General features: G+C 35.6%; 1 protein-coding gene across 3 annotated transcripts in view; it reads left to right on the top strand.

The window, feature by feature from the left end:
* The window catches only part of ATOSA (atos homolog A), a gene marked incomplete at both ends in the record, with an annotated part of 61,791 nt that overhangs the window by 25,447 nt on the left and 19,733 nt on the right, over positions 1 to 16,611 (top strand). For 2 of the 3 annotated variants that reach the window (XM_079700648.1, XM_079700647.1), the window contains 4 exons: positions 11,384 to 11,568; positions 12,540 to 12,742; positions 13,021 to 13,146; positions 13,923 to 15,771. In XM_079700648.1, the coding sequence (XP_079556774.1) occupies positions 11,384 to 11,568; positions 12,540 to 12,742; positions 13,021 to 13,146; positions 13,923 to 15,771 (2,363 nt within the window). Of the gene's footprint in view, positions 1 to 11,383; positions 11,569 to 12,539; positions 12,743 to 13,020; positions 13,147 to 13,901; positions 15,772 to 16,611 lie in introns of those variants that run through there. The other variant, XM_079700649.1, reaches the window with a different exon arrangement.

Below are 16,611 nucleotides of genomic sequence, written 5' to 3'. Positions count from 1 at the left end.
GAGCTCACCAATTGTTTTACAACTATAAAGAGTTGTTTCTTTTGTGTTATGCCTATGTAGCACTTTTAGTTAAAAATTATTTTGATGGAAGATATGTAAATACTAATCATAAATGCCATATTTCTTTGTTATGTGAGCTTTTAACCTATAATATAATCATCTGAGCAGTTTAAATGACATAAAATATATGCCTTTTAAAAAGTTTTACTATAGTCTACGATAGTGTTTTAAAAAACTACATAGCATTGTATTTTTGTTACTGTAATTTATTTAATAGTTGTGGTAAACAAATTCAAATTGGTAGGTGATAGCTGTTTTTTATTATGCAATATTTCAAAGGTGGGAAAAGGGTTAGTACTTATTACTTGATTGTAAGTAATTTAGGGAACATAGGAACTCAGTATGGCCTGAGTTCTGAGTACACAGGCTTGTCATAGCTCATATCAAAGGAGCACCTTCTATGCTTCCAGAATTCTCTTATGTTCTTTTTTAGTTTTAGAACTAGAACTGTTTGTCTTTTAACATTATTTAGATCCTTGTTTCAAGAAGTTCAAAGTGCTTTAGAAAATACTGTTAATCTTAAAATATCTAAGAATGATGGAATGAATATTTTGTATTGATTTTGTTCACAATATTTAAATTTTTGTGTATATATATGAAAATTTCAAAACACCAGTTCTGAGCCTGATAGAATGTCTACAAGCATGAGCAGTTTTAGAAAAATTTAAGAAACATTTTGGAGCATTGAAAATAATTGAAAGTCCTAATTCTCACCTGTCAAATCACTAAGCCTGCCTTCCTTTAGTCCATTTCCATTGGTTATACTAGTTGTACTAATTGTTAACGATAGAGAATTAGTGATTAGAGAATTAGCTAAGGCTTTTCCTTTGCTTTCTGTGAGATTTAGTGTGAAGATATCTGTAAGATCTGACCCTCAAAAATTACCTGCTTTCAACATTTTAGAGAATACACTATCAGGTGGCAGAACTGGCTGTCAAATTGGAATGTAGGAAACAAATTCTCTTGAGATACTGATGATTGAGGCCCAGGAACATACATGAATATAATCATTTTAGTGGTGTGTGTGTGTGTGTGTGTGTGTGTGTGTGTGTGTTTTAACAACTCTTTATTAAAATGTCAGTGTGAATAAGTTAAATTCTGTTTTTAAAAAAACGTAGTAAAATAAAAGCTAAAAGAACTTCTTGTGCATTTCCTGATGTCCTGGCACCTTCAATCTGCCATTTGTTATAGGGCTAATAATCTGAGGTCACTTGTCCTATAATACCTGAATTCTCCAGAGTTGGTCATACTTTAACGTAGATCTCAAGTTGATCTGCAACTGAGATCTTATTAATTAGTTAAATAACTACACTTTAACCACTCTTTCATTTTGCTTATGTGTTCATTGAGCATCTCCTATATGCCAGGCACTGTCCTAGGCACTGGTAATAGAATGATGGATGTGTTAGACCTGGCTCCTGCATGCCTAGAGTTTATAATCTAATTAGAGACAATCGGCCGTAGAATAGAGTAATAATTGCAGTAGGAACACATGAAGCTTATGAGAGGATTTCCCTCTGTGTCTGCTTCCCACCTGAGTTGAAATTTAACTGAAATCAGGGACTAGAAAAAAGTTGGCAGATTTTCAATTTCTCCATTGGAAAATACACAGTTTGTAACAGTGTACTCCTTAGTTAAGGTTTTTAACCCCTGTTTCCCTTCCCCCTTTGGTTTTCCAACTCATTCAGAACTCTTCTTTTGCAGCTTTCAAAGTGTCAGGTTTAGCTTGGGTAGCCATGGCATATAGGAATCCCTATCAGATATAATAGATATTGAGGAAACAGTCCTGAGATAGGTAAGCACTTCAAGTCTCAGTGGTGAAAAATAGGGTTCCGAGTGGTTGCATGAGCAGAGAAACAAAGAAAATTCTGTCAAGATTGCAGAATAGTAACCATGTAAACTGGAAAGTCAAGTTAGAATTCAAAGGAAAACAGAGATTGGGAATTAAACATCAAGATGTTATACAGTAAGGACCAGAATCAACATTCACAGGCTGGATAACCAATACAGAATGAGCTGTAAGAATGACCTTGATACTAAGCCAACAAATACCTGAGGCTGAGTCTCCATCCATTATTCTTTCCTGAGCCAGAATTGGAATTGGACTAATTGGGGAGTAGAGTTTAGGTAGGCACACTGGGTGAGACTTGGAAATAAGTCCTCAGATTTTTAACATTGTATATACATAGGAGATCTTGATTTAAGCCCTCACTTTACCATTATATTGCTCTGTGTGTCTGAGCTGTCACTTTACTCTCTGAAGTCCAATTTCTTCATCTATAGATGAATGAAAATACATACTCTTGAAGGTTCCTTTGAGTTCTTTCACTCCTGAATTCTATACAAAAGCCAAGACTCCCCCCACCTCGCCCCACTTTTTAACTTATCCCCTGTAGTTTTGCCCACAGAAGCTGCTTATTTTTCTTTGATGACAGAGGTACCAAGCTTGGTTTTAATTAACTCTAAGTGGTTTTGAATGCACAAAACAGAACATTGAAACATTTTATTTATAAGCAGATGTAATTGTACAGTTTTGCCAAGCATTATAAGGATAATGTTTCTAAGTGGGATATCCTCTTGCTCTTTCTGGAACTGCATGATCCAGACCTTTTCCATGATATCTAAATTGAGAAACCTTTAAACTAGGGAGACATAAGGAGAGAAAGGAATAGCTGTCCAAATTCTTTTAATACCAGGAATCCTTGAAGATATGTCTATCTGAGGAGCTTTCTAGAATCTATGCCGAGTTGGCAGGGTAACCTCTACCCTAAAAATGAGTCTTTCTTGTGTGAAATGAAAAATAAGAATGAACTTTCATAATTGAGAATTATTAAGAGCTATTGGTAGTGGAAAGTGGGCTCCTACAGATGGTTCTCTACTTACTGATACTGTTTGTGACCTTGGGTGAATGATTTACAGATTTAGTTTTCTCATCTGTAAAATGAGAGAAAAACCTATGCCATTGCATTTATTTTTGTTTTATTTTATTTTTTTAAAATAAATAAATTTATTTATTTAGTTATTTATTTATTTATGGCTGTGTTGGGTCTTCCTTGCAGTGTGCAGGCTTCTCATTGTGGTGGCTTCTCTTGTTGTGGAGCATGGCCTCTAGGTGTGTGGGCTTCAGTAGTTGTGGCACGCAGGCTCAGTAGTTGTGGCTTGCGGGCTCAGTTGATCCTCAGCAAGTGGGATCTTCCTGGACCAGGGCTCGAACCCGTGTCTCCTGCATTGGCAGGAGGATTCTTAACCACTGCACCACCAGGGAAGTCCCTATTTTTATTTTAAATTCAAGAAACGTTAGATGGAAAATAAAAGAAAAAAGAAACAGTATGGTGCTCACTATGTGCCAGGCAATATTCTAAATATTTTACAAATAACAACCTACTAACTCCCCTCTGAAGGTCAATACTATTATTATTGCCATTTAATAGATTTTTTAAAAACTAAGGCAAAGAGAGGTTGTATCGCTATAACTTGTACAAAGCCAAACAACTAGCAAGTAGCAGAACTGTTTGCCTGACCTCAGAGTTCATGTTCTTAACTATTACTTTATGCTACATCATGAGAATTAAGATGAGGAAGCACTTGATAAAACACTCCACAACTCAAGATGATAGTGATCATCTTTGTTTAACTGAATGTTTGTATTATGTGACAATTAAAATTTATAGCCAATTTTCAAAGAGCTAGATTATTATAAAAACATACACATGACTTTTTTTTCAGATAGAACCTCAGAATATTCATTGTTTTAATCATAATTTTGAATTTTGGTGGTTACTGTATAATGTAGATGTACAGCAGAAATACTTGGTTGAACTTAAACCACACACAAGTCTAGAAAGCTGCTTTTAAAAGTCAGTCCGTGATAAGTTTGTTTACAGATCACTTGCCTTTTTCATAATAGAGTGCTGAGGATTTTTTTAAAATTCAGTTTAAGCTTTGTTGTTGGCTAACAAAAACAAAGAATATTTTTGTGTTTGAAGGTACTCTTCTGACAGTGGAAATATTTGTGTCACTAGTATTAATAAAATAATAGTGCAGATATAAAGTTGCTTTCATTTATAGCCACAGCCACTATTTTTTGCACTTGTCGTTAAAGTCAACTTTGTCTTTTATTCTCTGCTTAAAGACTTCTCATGGTGTATAAATCAGGTTGCACTAGGAATGAAGAAACTTGGATTCCAGTGTGCAGCAGTATGCATACAACTTTGAGCAAGAAAGTTAATGTCTTTTTACCTTACTCTCTTCATCTGGAAGTAAGATAGATTAGGCCACATGATTTCTAAGGTCCTTTACAATTCTCACTTAAAACAGAAACACTCAACACATATCTATGAGATTGGAACATATAAATGAGAAACCAAAAATATTTCAATGTATGTAGAACTTAACCCGTTAGGAGATAAACATCTATGAAATATTAAGAATATTTTTATAAAGAAATGGATGGATTAGTGTAACTGTGTATGTGCCTGCAGTTGGGAGAGGGTTGGCTAAAGTTAGCAGTACAGAAAGAAAAAGCAGTGGTACAGGGTGGGAAATGAGTAGAGTGTGGTATAGACAGCAGTTTGGGTAGAACACAGAGAGCAGTAAAAGATGAGATTAAGAACCAGAGGTGGGTGGAGTCTTAAGCAGGGTCACCTCAGTGTATAACTTCAAGAGGCAGTGTTCACATCAGAATCTGGCAATGCCCACCCAGCCAGAGTAGCTGGCTCTGTACAGTGGTGCTGGCCCTAATGTCAGGCTTAAGAGTTTACACTGGGTTTAATAGGCAGTTAGGGAGCCAGTAAAACAAACAAACAACAAACAGAAAAACTTTGAGGAATGTGATGTAATGGCTTTCGGGAAGATTAATCTGCATCAGGGTGCAAGATGAATAAGAAAAGGCCTAGAGTCCTAGACCATAGCTAGGAGACTGGTGTAGTAATTTATGTGTAAACTAACAGGAATCTAACTTGGTAACTCTTTTGAGGTTAAAAAGGAAGGTTTAATTTCAAGAGAAATTTGAAGAACAAGTTAGTGACTTGTTCAGTGACTGGATTTTAGGACCATAAAGAGGGAGAATCTCCTGCCCCTGTACCATAGACTTAGAAGGGAACTTCTCTTATTCTCTTTTGGGATTTGGAGACAATTTTGTATGAGTGATGACTTTGCATGTGTAATACTTATATTGTGATACATGAATTGCCATTGTGTTAAGAGAGGACTAGGAAAGTAGGCTTTTGTATTTATCATCTGTACCCTTCAGAATAATTGACAATGTATGTCACATCTAATCTTCCATCATCACCACCTACTGAGATCGCTATTGTCAAAGTCACCAATGACTTCCTTATTGTCAAATACAGTGGTCATTTCTTTGTTTATATTTTATTAAACCTCACTAGTGTTTGAGACCATTGGCCATGCCCTCCATGAAACATTTTTTTTCCTCGCAGCTTCCATGATACCATACTTGACATATACCAGCTCCTTTTGCTGGTTCATCATCTTCTAACAGATCTCTGCTTCTTAGAGTGCCTCTGGCCTTTGTCATGAATGCCCTCTACATGCTTCTAGGTAACTCTTCACTCTAAATACTATCCAAATGCCAATGATTCCCAAAACTATATCCCCAACCCTGGAAAACAACAACCTCCTAACTAGTATACCTACTTTGATTCTTTTCCCCCTATTCTGTTATAAATATAGCATTCAGAGCGATCATTTAAAAATGTAAATCAGATCGTGTCACTTCTCTAGTTAAAACCCTCCAGTGACTTCCCATTGCATTTAGGATAAAATCTGAACTCCTTTCCCTAGCTTCAAAATCCTGTGTGATGTAGTCCCTGCCCACCATTCTAAACTATAGTTCTTACCACTTTCCCTCTCTGCTACTGCCATTCCAGCCTTACTCACCTTCTTTTAGTTCCTGGGACATTACTCCTTTATTGTCACCTTAGACCCTCTGCTCAGAATGCTCTTTCCTCCGATTTTTGAATTGCTTGTTCCTTGTTCAGACCTTGGCTTAAATGTTATCTGCTCAGAAAAGCCATCCCTCAACAGTTAGTATAAAGCATTTACATAATTGTTCTCAATTTTTGCAATTATAGCATGGCACTTAGCACCGTCTTCATACCTACATACTGGTAATATCAACTGAGAGTTCAATTCTCTGAGCATAACCTCTTCTACTAATTCTTAACGCCCTTTCTCAGATTAATCCATATGTTTCTCATATTATCAGTATGAGATGCTAGTTCTTACCTAATTATTTTTAAAAGATTATTTATGAAGAGAAAAAAAGAAAGAAAGCAAAGCAGAAAAGTGTTTCAAACTGCTACGTTCTAATTTTTCAACACCAGAACCAGTGTGCTGTTACCTGTGTGTGTCTTCACAAATTCCTCTACTGAGTGACCAAACTGTGATCTCCTTAGCAGGGGTTCTAGAAAACAATAACTCTAATTAAAATATATGACACTACGTAATTCTTTTATTTACATATTATTTTTCAGTTAATAGGCTTTATCATTTATCTAATGCCAGTCAGAGAATAGTAATTTATTTAAAATTTAGTTTATGTGTTTGTATGTTTGCTTTATAGGACTGATAATATTTTGTTGCATGTATATCTTTCTATGCATGTGAAATTCCACAAACACATGATCATAACATTCTTTTGAGAGTTGTGTTTCACTTATGATGTAGATAATCTTTCCTTGTAAAAAGTAAATCTATATCATTATTTTAGATAAAACTGTATCACAGTATATTTAACCAGTCCCTTTTTGTTGGACATTTAGATTGATTACAGTTTTTTTTGACTGGTATAAACATTTTAATAAATATCCTTCAACATTCATCTCTGTGTACTTGTTCTATTATTTCATTGGAATAAATTCATAGAATAATTTTTATTCGTATTACTAGATTGTCCATCATAAGTTTGAAGGGACATTATTTTTAGAGAAACTTTCTTTCTGGCAATCCCCCAGGTGTTCTTATGCTTCTCTTGCCATTTTATTCCATATATGAGGGGGGTGAAATCTACTACCTTGGCAGGCTTTAGAAGTAAATTGAACAGTATATACAGCAGCCCAATGGTAGGAAGGACCTTCTGTTTCCTTGAGACAGAGCTTTGAAGTATCCTAGGTTTTTTTTTAAAATCAAGGATCCAGAGACACCACCAATTAAGTGTTTATGATGAGTTCTGATTCAGAGGGGCTCCTGGTTAGGGCCTCCCAAGAAGGAAGTGGTGGTTCTGGCCTCTCCCCTAGGTTTTTTATGAAGTACTTCTGAAGAACAGAGATTCATAGACTCTCAAGGTTGAAAGAACCACTGCAAGTCTAATTCAGTTTCCACTTGGCAGTGAAATCCCTTCAACCACACCCCTGGCAATTGTTTATCAGTCTGTTTGTGAACACCCTTGGTGATGAAGAATTTACTTCCCAAGTTAGTCTGTTTCACCTATGGGTCATTCTGATTGTTTAAGGTTTTCCCAGTGGCCAAATTATTAACCTCTTTTGTTGGAGAGAACAGATGAAGAACTTTAAGATGGCTGAACTCTGGAGCCAGAAGAGTGTCCCACAAAAAAGGAGCTAGTCTGGTCATGGCTTCTAGTCAGACTGTGGTATAAGCACTATCCTCACTGAGGTTTTGGGGGCAGAGGGACTATGTTTTGATTGATTAATTCCCACTCTGTAATGACTTGTCATTGATAGCCTGTGAGAATTTATAACATCCTTTCTGTTCTTTTCAAAGTTATGTTTTACATCAAATAATTTATCTCTTTTAAAATGTATAGCTAGTAGGTAAGCCTTAGCAGCCCATATTTGTCTAGATTTGCAACACTTTTTGTTTTTGTAAAGAGTAAATTGTTTTCAGAGACCCCCAAATTATACCTTATTTCTTGAGTAAGCTATGTCCTCAAAGTATCATCAGATCTAATGAATTTTCTTTAGTATGACATAAAATGTCCCAGTTCCTTAGTCATATTCTTTACTACAGTAAACTCTGTGCTATGGCAGAGGTTTTAGAGATTGAAATTATCAAAATTTTAATAATGCAACTTTTCTAATGACTACTGTGATTTAGTATTCTCATTTATTAAAATTCCGACACTCATAAATTTTTCCTGACAAGTTCCTAAAGGTTGTCATCACATAACAGTTTTGTAAAATTAATTTTTATTGGAGTATAGTTGCTTTACAATGTATAACAGTTTAATTTTTATCACTTTAAACTTGGTAATTTCTAGTATATAAGTAAGCCATTTCCTGATAGGGTTGTTGTTTTTTCGTTTTTTTTACAGTAGCTCCTTGTTAATTATCTATTTTAAATATAACAGTGTGTACATGTCAATTCCAAACTCCCAATCTATTCCCCTCCCCACCCTTCCCCCCAGTAACCATAAATTCATTACCCCTTCCCACCCTTCCCCCAGGTAACCATAAATTCATTCTCTAAGTCTGTAAGTATGTTTCTGTTTTGTAAGTAAGCTCATTTGTATCATTTTTTCCTTAGATTCCGCATATAAATGATATCATATAATATTTGTCTTTCTCTGTCTGACTTAACTTCACTTAGTATGATATCTCCAGGTCCATCCATGTTGCTGCAGGTGGCATTATTTCATTCTTTTTAATGGCTCAGTAATATTCCATTGTATTATATAGGTACCACGTCTTCTTTATCCATTCATCTGTCAATGGATATCCTGCTAGGGTTTTGGAGATAAATTATAATTAAAAAAATAGTACCAAATATATATGAGACATTACTTAGGCTGTGAACCGTCCTTGGTACTCACATGGAGTAACTGACATCTTGACATCATTCAGCATTCCATAGCGTAAGAGCCACTGCTCTGCCACAATTCTTAGCTCTGCAGGATTACCCCACAGTCCGAGAGAGGGAAAAGGATGAGCCCAGAGAAATCTCCCGGGAGCTAAAATCATCCCATGTAGCCAGCCCATGGCAAGCCTAAGCTAGCCTTGAAAACCCACAGAACCATCAGAGAAAGGTCTGAATGGATTTCTTTTTATGTCTTTTGCTTCCCTCTGAAGGACACCATGATTTAACTCAGTGAGTCCCAGGAGACCACAGGAGACCCTTGGCTTATGACCTAATTGGTTCCTGGAGGAAAGTTGAAAGTTGAGACCTCTTTTTTTTCCCCAGTTTGGCGCATTATTATAAATTATGGTCCTTTTCCTGGAAACAAATCCTGTACCACAATATTCCAAAATATATTGTTAAAATATATGTTGAATATATATTACTTATATTTATATTTTTACAAATGTCTATTAAAGTATATAAAGGCAAAATTTGTAGCCACGGTGAAAGAAAGCATGCGTGGGGTAGTTATGGACTCAGATTCTAGAACCAGACTTGTGTAGGTTCAAATTTCAACTTTGCAACTTCCTAGCTGGGTTATCTTGGGCAAGTTATTTAACCTCTCTATGCTTTGGTTGTCTATAAAAGTGGTGGTAATAGTCCCTTCTAGAGCTGCTTTGAGGAGTAAATGAGTTAATGTATAGAAAGTAGTGAGAACTGGCAATGCCTAACAACATTCCTAAGTGCTGGCTGTTATTTTATATATTGCAAATGGTTATTTTAGGGACTGAATGGTCTTAAAATACCAGCTCAATCAAGTTGGCTCTCAAGACTCCTTCTTTTCCTGATAAGCCTTCCTGAGGCTAGAAATAGGCACTCGTCGTCATACTCTTCAAGGCTATTCACAATCAGCCTCCAGTCCTACCTTTTCTACACTTTTTTTGAACAAATACTCCACTCAAGTTGCACTTTCTCTCTCATGGTTCAGCTTAACACCTCTTTAGCAAAATTTTACCACTGTTATCTGAACTTCTTTGGAATTTATTATATGCTTCAGTGTTCTATTGTTTTAAAAAATCATCTCTGAATCAAATCCTTTGAAACTAGTAGCTATGTGCAATACAATTTTGTGTCCCCTTGTCACCTACTACAGTGTGCTAGGCACTTAAAATATGTGTTGCTTAGCTGGCAGAGATAAGAGAAAGCAACCTTTTCAAGTTTGCACTATAAATTGAATTTCGTGTGTGCATGTACACATGCATGCATGTCCAACCTGCATAGCAGGTTAACAGTTTTAAAGACTAACCGTGGTTTTAAAATTGGAGGACTTGTGAAAAAATTTTAATTTAATATATCTAAGTGAAATATCTGCAGGTTAGATTGTTTGGAACTGCCTAGTAACCAAAAAATATCACACTTCATATATTGCAATACAGGCCTGCATCTCCTGTTGGATAATTATAAAATTTCTTCCTCTGAAACTACTACCACTGCATAGCAAGGAAAGAGAAGGACCCTGTGGCTGTGAGTGTCCACATCACAGAATTAGGGCTGTAAGAACAAGGAACTAGTTAAGGAAGGGAAAGGGAGAGAAAGGGAGAAACATACATTTGTATCTGCCTCTTTTTCTAATATTTAATAACAGTAATAAAACATCTTAGCTGAAAATATTTATATGACCTAATAAGACATTTTGACCTTTTGGCTATTGGCGAAGTTTTGTGTGTGAAAACTGTTGTATTTGATGTCCAAAAATATCATTATCTAAAAGATTATAAATGTATTCCTAAATCTTAAACATTTTAATTGAAGTTTACATAAAAACAATTTTATGCCGTAATTTTAACCAGCTTTGTCTTAAATGAAATTTTGAATTATCCATCATCATCTGACTTCTGTACCTTGTGAATTAAGAGTTTATTATTATTTTTAAATAGGTTTGTTTATTTATTTATTTTGGCTGCGTTGGGTCTTCGTTTCTGCGTACGGGCTTTCTCTAGTTGCGGTGGGGGGGCTACTCTTCATTGCGGTGCAAGGGCTTCTCATCGCAGTGGCTTCTCTTGTTGCAGAGCACGGGCTCTAGGAGTGTGGGTTTCAGTAGTTGTGGCTCACGGGCTCAGTAGTTGTGGCTCACGGGCTCTAGAGCGCAGGCTCAGTAGTTGTGGCGCACGGGCTTCGTTGCTCCGTGGCATGTGGGATCTTCCCGCACCAAGGCTCGAACCCGTGTCCCCTGCACTGTCAGGCAGATTCTTAACCACTGCGCCACCAGGGAAGTACCAAGAGTTTATTGTATTTTAATTGCCTCATTTTTATTCTCTTTTCACCCTTTGTTTGTGAATATACTTGAATTTGGGCTATGGCATTAGTTATTTTAGACATAAAAAAATGAGTTCTTGTAAAGCAATTATACTCCAATACAGATGTTAAAAAAAAAAAAAATGAGTTCTTGTCAAGAATACCTTAAAGCAAGGACCCATCTTTCTTTCTTTCTTTTTTTTGATACCAGATAGTCTGGATGAATATTTTGAATATGATGCAGAGGAGTTCTTGGTCTCTCTGGCCTTGTTAATAACAGAAGGACGAACACCTGAATGTTCTGTTAAAGGTCGGACGGAAAGTTTCCATTGCCCTCCAGCACAGTCCTGTTACCCAGTAACTAGCAAACATGAATGTAGTGATAAGCTGGCCCAGGTGAGAATTGTGTTTTGAATGCTTTTTATCTTTTATATAAACCTGTTTAAGTTCTGTCATTGACTTTGTTAAATCACAATTATAATGTTCACATTTAAGTATAAAATTGGTCACAACATAAAGAAAAAGTACTAATCCTGAACTGCAGGTAATAATTTTGGCTGTAAACAAGGCTCTGAAAGGCCACAGTAGGTAGCTTTTCCATCAGCAGGCAGGTGGGCGGCCAGTTTCATACCTGCCTCCACACACACCAGATTTGAGATTATCTTTGTTACTATGAATTAGCTTTTCTTTCATTTTAGTCTCAGCCCCGGTTCATCAACTTTGTGTTCTTGTTTATTTAATAGATTGATGTTCATAATTATTTTCCCCACATTAATCACTTTCCCTCTTATATCCCTCCCCTTTTTAATGGGAGGATACTTTTGCTATCATTAATGTTTTTGTAGAATACTGTTAAAAATATTTATTTTGGTATGTAGCGTATAATTTGCTGTAAGGATTTTTCTCCCAGTTAGTCTCTTAACTGTAGTCCAAAATTTTAAACTTCTAAAAATGTTGTCTACTTTGAGTGTTTAATGAAAATGAGTTTTTAATATTTTGCTCTTAGAATGAATCTTTCCTCTAATTAATGACGACGTAATTAACAAATGAGGCGAGGCTGGGCCATCTTGAGGCCTGTCAGACATTGGGCATGGCAGTTCTTTTTCCACAAAATAGAGCAAAGATATCCTCCCCCAAGAAAATTTGCATCATAATTGTTGTTTGCTACTAATCCCCACACTCTAGAGCTCCTAGTGCTGATGCATTGTTTAATGAGGAAACCTAAATAGGCAGACAAGCCTGAGCAGAGCCCTGCAATAGGCAACTCATTTTCATACAGATGTCTGCTTTACAATTATACTTTTCAAATTTAAATATAAAATTGGGTGGGCTTTTGAGCCATTTTGCTTATCTCCATCTTCTCCAAGTGTCGCCAAGCCCGACGAACTAGGTCTGAGGTCGCATTATTGTGGAAGAATAACCTTCCAATCATGGTGGAAGTGATGCTACTACCAGATTGCTGCTACAGTGACGATGGGCCCACCACAGAAGGGATTGATCTAAATGATCCTGCAATTAAGCAAGATGCGTTATTATTAGAAAGATGGATATTGGAGCCAGTTCCTCGACAGTAAGTTAAACTGAGTTTGAAGTTGTCCTTTGTAAATCAGGTTTTCCATTACTTTCTATAAATTATTTTAATAATATATCATATCTTTGAGTCCCTCTATTTATGTAGTAAAATTTACATATTTAGTACTTCTGTGACTTCAAGTGACACTGGTAAATGCACTCCTATACTCTTGAAAGCACATGTCCTGAGTGATATGTTTATTTCAGCTTTTATCTTTCTAAAATTTAGTCACTTTGTACTTGCTGACATTTAGATGATGTTTTTATTTCCCTTAGGAGTGGCGATCGATTTATTGAAGAGAAGACTCTCCTATTGGCTGTCCGCTCATTTGTGTTTTTTTCTCAATTAAGTGCTTGGCTGAGTGTTTCTCATGGTGCTATTCCACGAAATATTCTTTACAGGTATGTCTAGGGCAGAAAAAGGACAATGTGTATTTAGCTACAGTGGTTAGCTACTGAATGATATTTTACCTTTTAAGCAGTTTAGTTCCTTCATTTCTAAATATAAGTGGATAAAATTTACTAAAATTAAAAATTAAAAAATTTACTTGTTTTTCAAAACAGGTTAGAGAAATTTAGATATGACTCAATATGAATTTTGCTTCTTGGGTTAAATCTGGTGTAGAATAGTTTTCAGAGAACTTTTTAGCTTACTTTACAGAACTAACAATGAGAATGTACCACCATTATAAATAAAGTGGAAAAACTTTCTGGGTTGCTGAATTTCCATAATGGTAGACTTAATTTTTAGACCCTGAAAACTATAAACACACAGGCTGCTGAACAACTGTCTTAACTGTCTCTTTAGGCAGGTGGCCATGAGATAGAGAGTATCTCTTAATCACCATGCGCAACAGAATTAGCTGAATCCATTTATTTAGTAGTAAATGGAAAGTCCTTTTTTTCTGTTTTGACAACTAATTTTAAATTATAGTATTTTTGAGCTTTAATGCTTTAATAGAATAGTGTTCTTAAAAAGAAGATGGTCTCTATTCCAGGTATAATCTATTTATGTTGGTTTTGTTAGAGTGACATGCATGGTAAAGTAGGTTAAAATAAAATCTCAATAATAATTAATGCAAACAAAGGTAAGTATATGACTGTTTAAAAATTTTTAAATAACATATAATAATATGTTTTATAATCCATTGATTCCATTTTTTTCTGTGTGATTCTAGAATCAGTGCTGCTGATGTAGACCTACAGTGGAATTTTTCACAGACTCCAATTGAACATGTGTTTCCTGTTCCCAATGTGTCTCACAATGTGGCCTTGAAAGTCAGTGTTCAGTCCTTGCCCAGACAATCTAATTATCCAGTTTTGACCTGTAGTATTCACACTAATATTGGCCTTTATGAGAAAAGAGTTCAAGACCATGAACTTAAAACCCATCAGCACCGAAATTCTACTGAAGCAGAGCAATGTAGTACAAACAGTTCACAGCGTCTGTGTAGCAAACAAACTTGGACCATGGCACCCGAAAGCATAATATTACATGCAAAAAATGGCACAACTCCAGAATATACTGCAGCTGTCAAAAATGTCAAACTATATCCGGGCACTAGCGGTAAATCTGACTATGGAACATCTCAAGGCAATATTCTGGGCTTCGGTGGTATAGGAGATAAAAAGTCACATGAAACATCAGTGAGAACTTTAAAATCATTTTCAGTGATTGATTCTAGTGAATCTAGCCACCAGAGTTCCTGGCAGTCAGTTGGTGAGACTAATCCTTTAATAGGCTCTTTAATTCAGGAGCGACAAGAAGTTATTGCAAGAATAGCTCAGCATTTGATTCATTGTGATCCAAGCACTTCACATGTTTCTGGACATCCACTTAATACACAAGAATCTAGTTCACTTAATTCAAAACTTTTCCGGGTTCCACAAGAAAATGAAAATGTGAGAAAATGTAAAGAAACGTTCTCCATTTCTTTTGGTAATCCAGAGCTCACCTCCTCAGAAGACACCAATGAAGGGAAAATTCGAGTAAAACAGGAAACTCCTCGAAGTGACACTTGCATTTCTAATGGTCTTCATTCTGATCAGTCTGTTGGTGAGATTAATCCTTTGATAAGCTCTTTACTCCAGGAGCGGCAAGATGTCATTGCAAGGATTGCTCAGCACTTGGAACACATTGATCCAACAGCACCTCACGTGCCCCGGCAATCATTCAACATGCAGGACTCCAGTTCAGTTCCTTCTAAAGTGTTTAGGAGTTCCTATGAAGACAGAAATTTGTTGAAGAAAAACAAGGATGACACCTCTGTTTCCATTTCTGATACAAAATTTTCCTTGTTAGATAACATCAGTGAAGGGAAACACTTAACACCTAATAAATATTTTAGTTCTTTTAAATGCAATAGTAATGTCAAGCCTTCTTTGAAACCTCAAAGAAGAAGAAATCTGCATCAGAACAATCCTAGTGAAATCCAAAGTACATTTCAAGAGACACAGAACAAAGCCACTGGTTTAATGAATCCTTCAAATATGTCTCATTGCAAAGAAGATAACTTAGATTTCACAATCAGATTGGAAAACACACTTTCTGAGTGTCAATTTAAGGAACAAGAAATTGACAATGAAATCAATAAACAGTATTCAAAATGTAACAGTATTGACAAACAGATTTGCACAAATAAGTATAAGGACAAAATAATAATAAATGAAAATTATAATCCAGAATCTTTTAACAATCACCAGTTTGATCATTCAAAAAAAAATGACTCGAAAATAAATGTTACTGTGTTGGAAATGTCTGGATATTTGAACAAACATGCAAATGAGTGCTCAGATAAAGACTCAAAAAAGCCTAAGTCATGCGAACAAAATACTCAACTTAATAGTATAGAAAATTATCTCAATAAAGATAGTGAAGGTTTCAAATACAAAAAGCCAAACCAATTAAACAATGAACAGGATAAGAAAGAAGATCCAGTTGATGAAAAATCTCAAAACTGTTCTCAGAGGAAGAATATAAAAGACTGTTCGTTTACGTGTGAACGACTGAAAAATAAAGAGGTATTGGTAGGTAATATCTAACATTTCAGATATAATCCTCAAACATTTGTTATGGTTTGAACTTTGTTTACAGGAGATCTAGTTAGGCCCAAGATGCCCATTATCTATAGAACTCACTGTCTGATATAATAAACATCCTTGTAAATAACCCACCCACTTCAGAGCAAAGGCTAGGTAAATTCTTCCTGTTGCCTTTTTTTGTTTATTTTAATACTGTGAACAGTTGATGGAGAGTAAATAAGAGTCAGAAATGAAACTTGAATCATTAGCTTAAGGTACTGTTTGATAGCAGCTCTGGCCTAGTACAAGCAGTGTGCCCATTGTGTTATGCCACTACTCAGCTAAGGATTTTAGGAATATCTATAGTGAAATCACTGGGCTGTTGGTCAGAATACCCAAGTTTCAGTCCTGACGATTTGGTCCTTGAGTGAGGCTGAATAAATCACGTAACTTGTAAAACCCTCAGTCTCCTCGATTTTAAAATAAGAACAATGAATATCTTTTGCTTATAGTTGTGGTGATAATCAAATGATAGATCTTTAAACATTTTGTAAGCTTTTAATGCACTACCTAAATCAAAGGTATTTAAGTTAGTTCCATTTTATTTGTCCACCAAATCACTTTTTAACTTTAGAAAATTATTATGAGGCTTAAATTTCCTTTATTTCTCCAAAGAGTATCACAAATTTATATCTCAGTTATATGGAAAACTACTTAACTGCCTCGATCCAAGTCTGAATGACCTTGATTCATCTTCTTTATCATACAAATTAGTTTTGCCGGACATTAGAGTCTTAAAAGTATGCCATGTTTCCAATTAATATTTTTCAACAGGCGATCCCTTTC

The sequence above is a fragment of the Hyperoodon ampullatus genome (genome assembly GCF_949752795.1).
Source record: "Hyperoodon ampullatus genome assembly, chromosome: 3".
NCBI classification, from domain to species: Eukaryota; Metazoa; Chordata; class Mammalia; order Artiodactyla; family Ziphiidae; genus Hyperoodon; species Hyperoodon ampullatus.
This window is presented reverse-complemented; position numbering and strand designations above follow the sequence as displayed.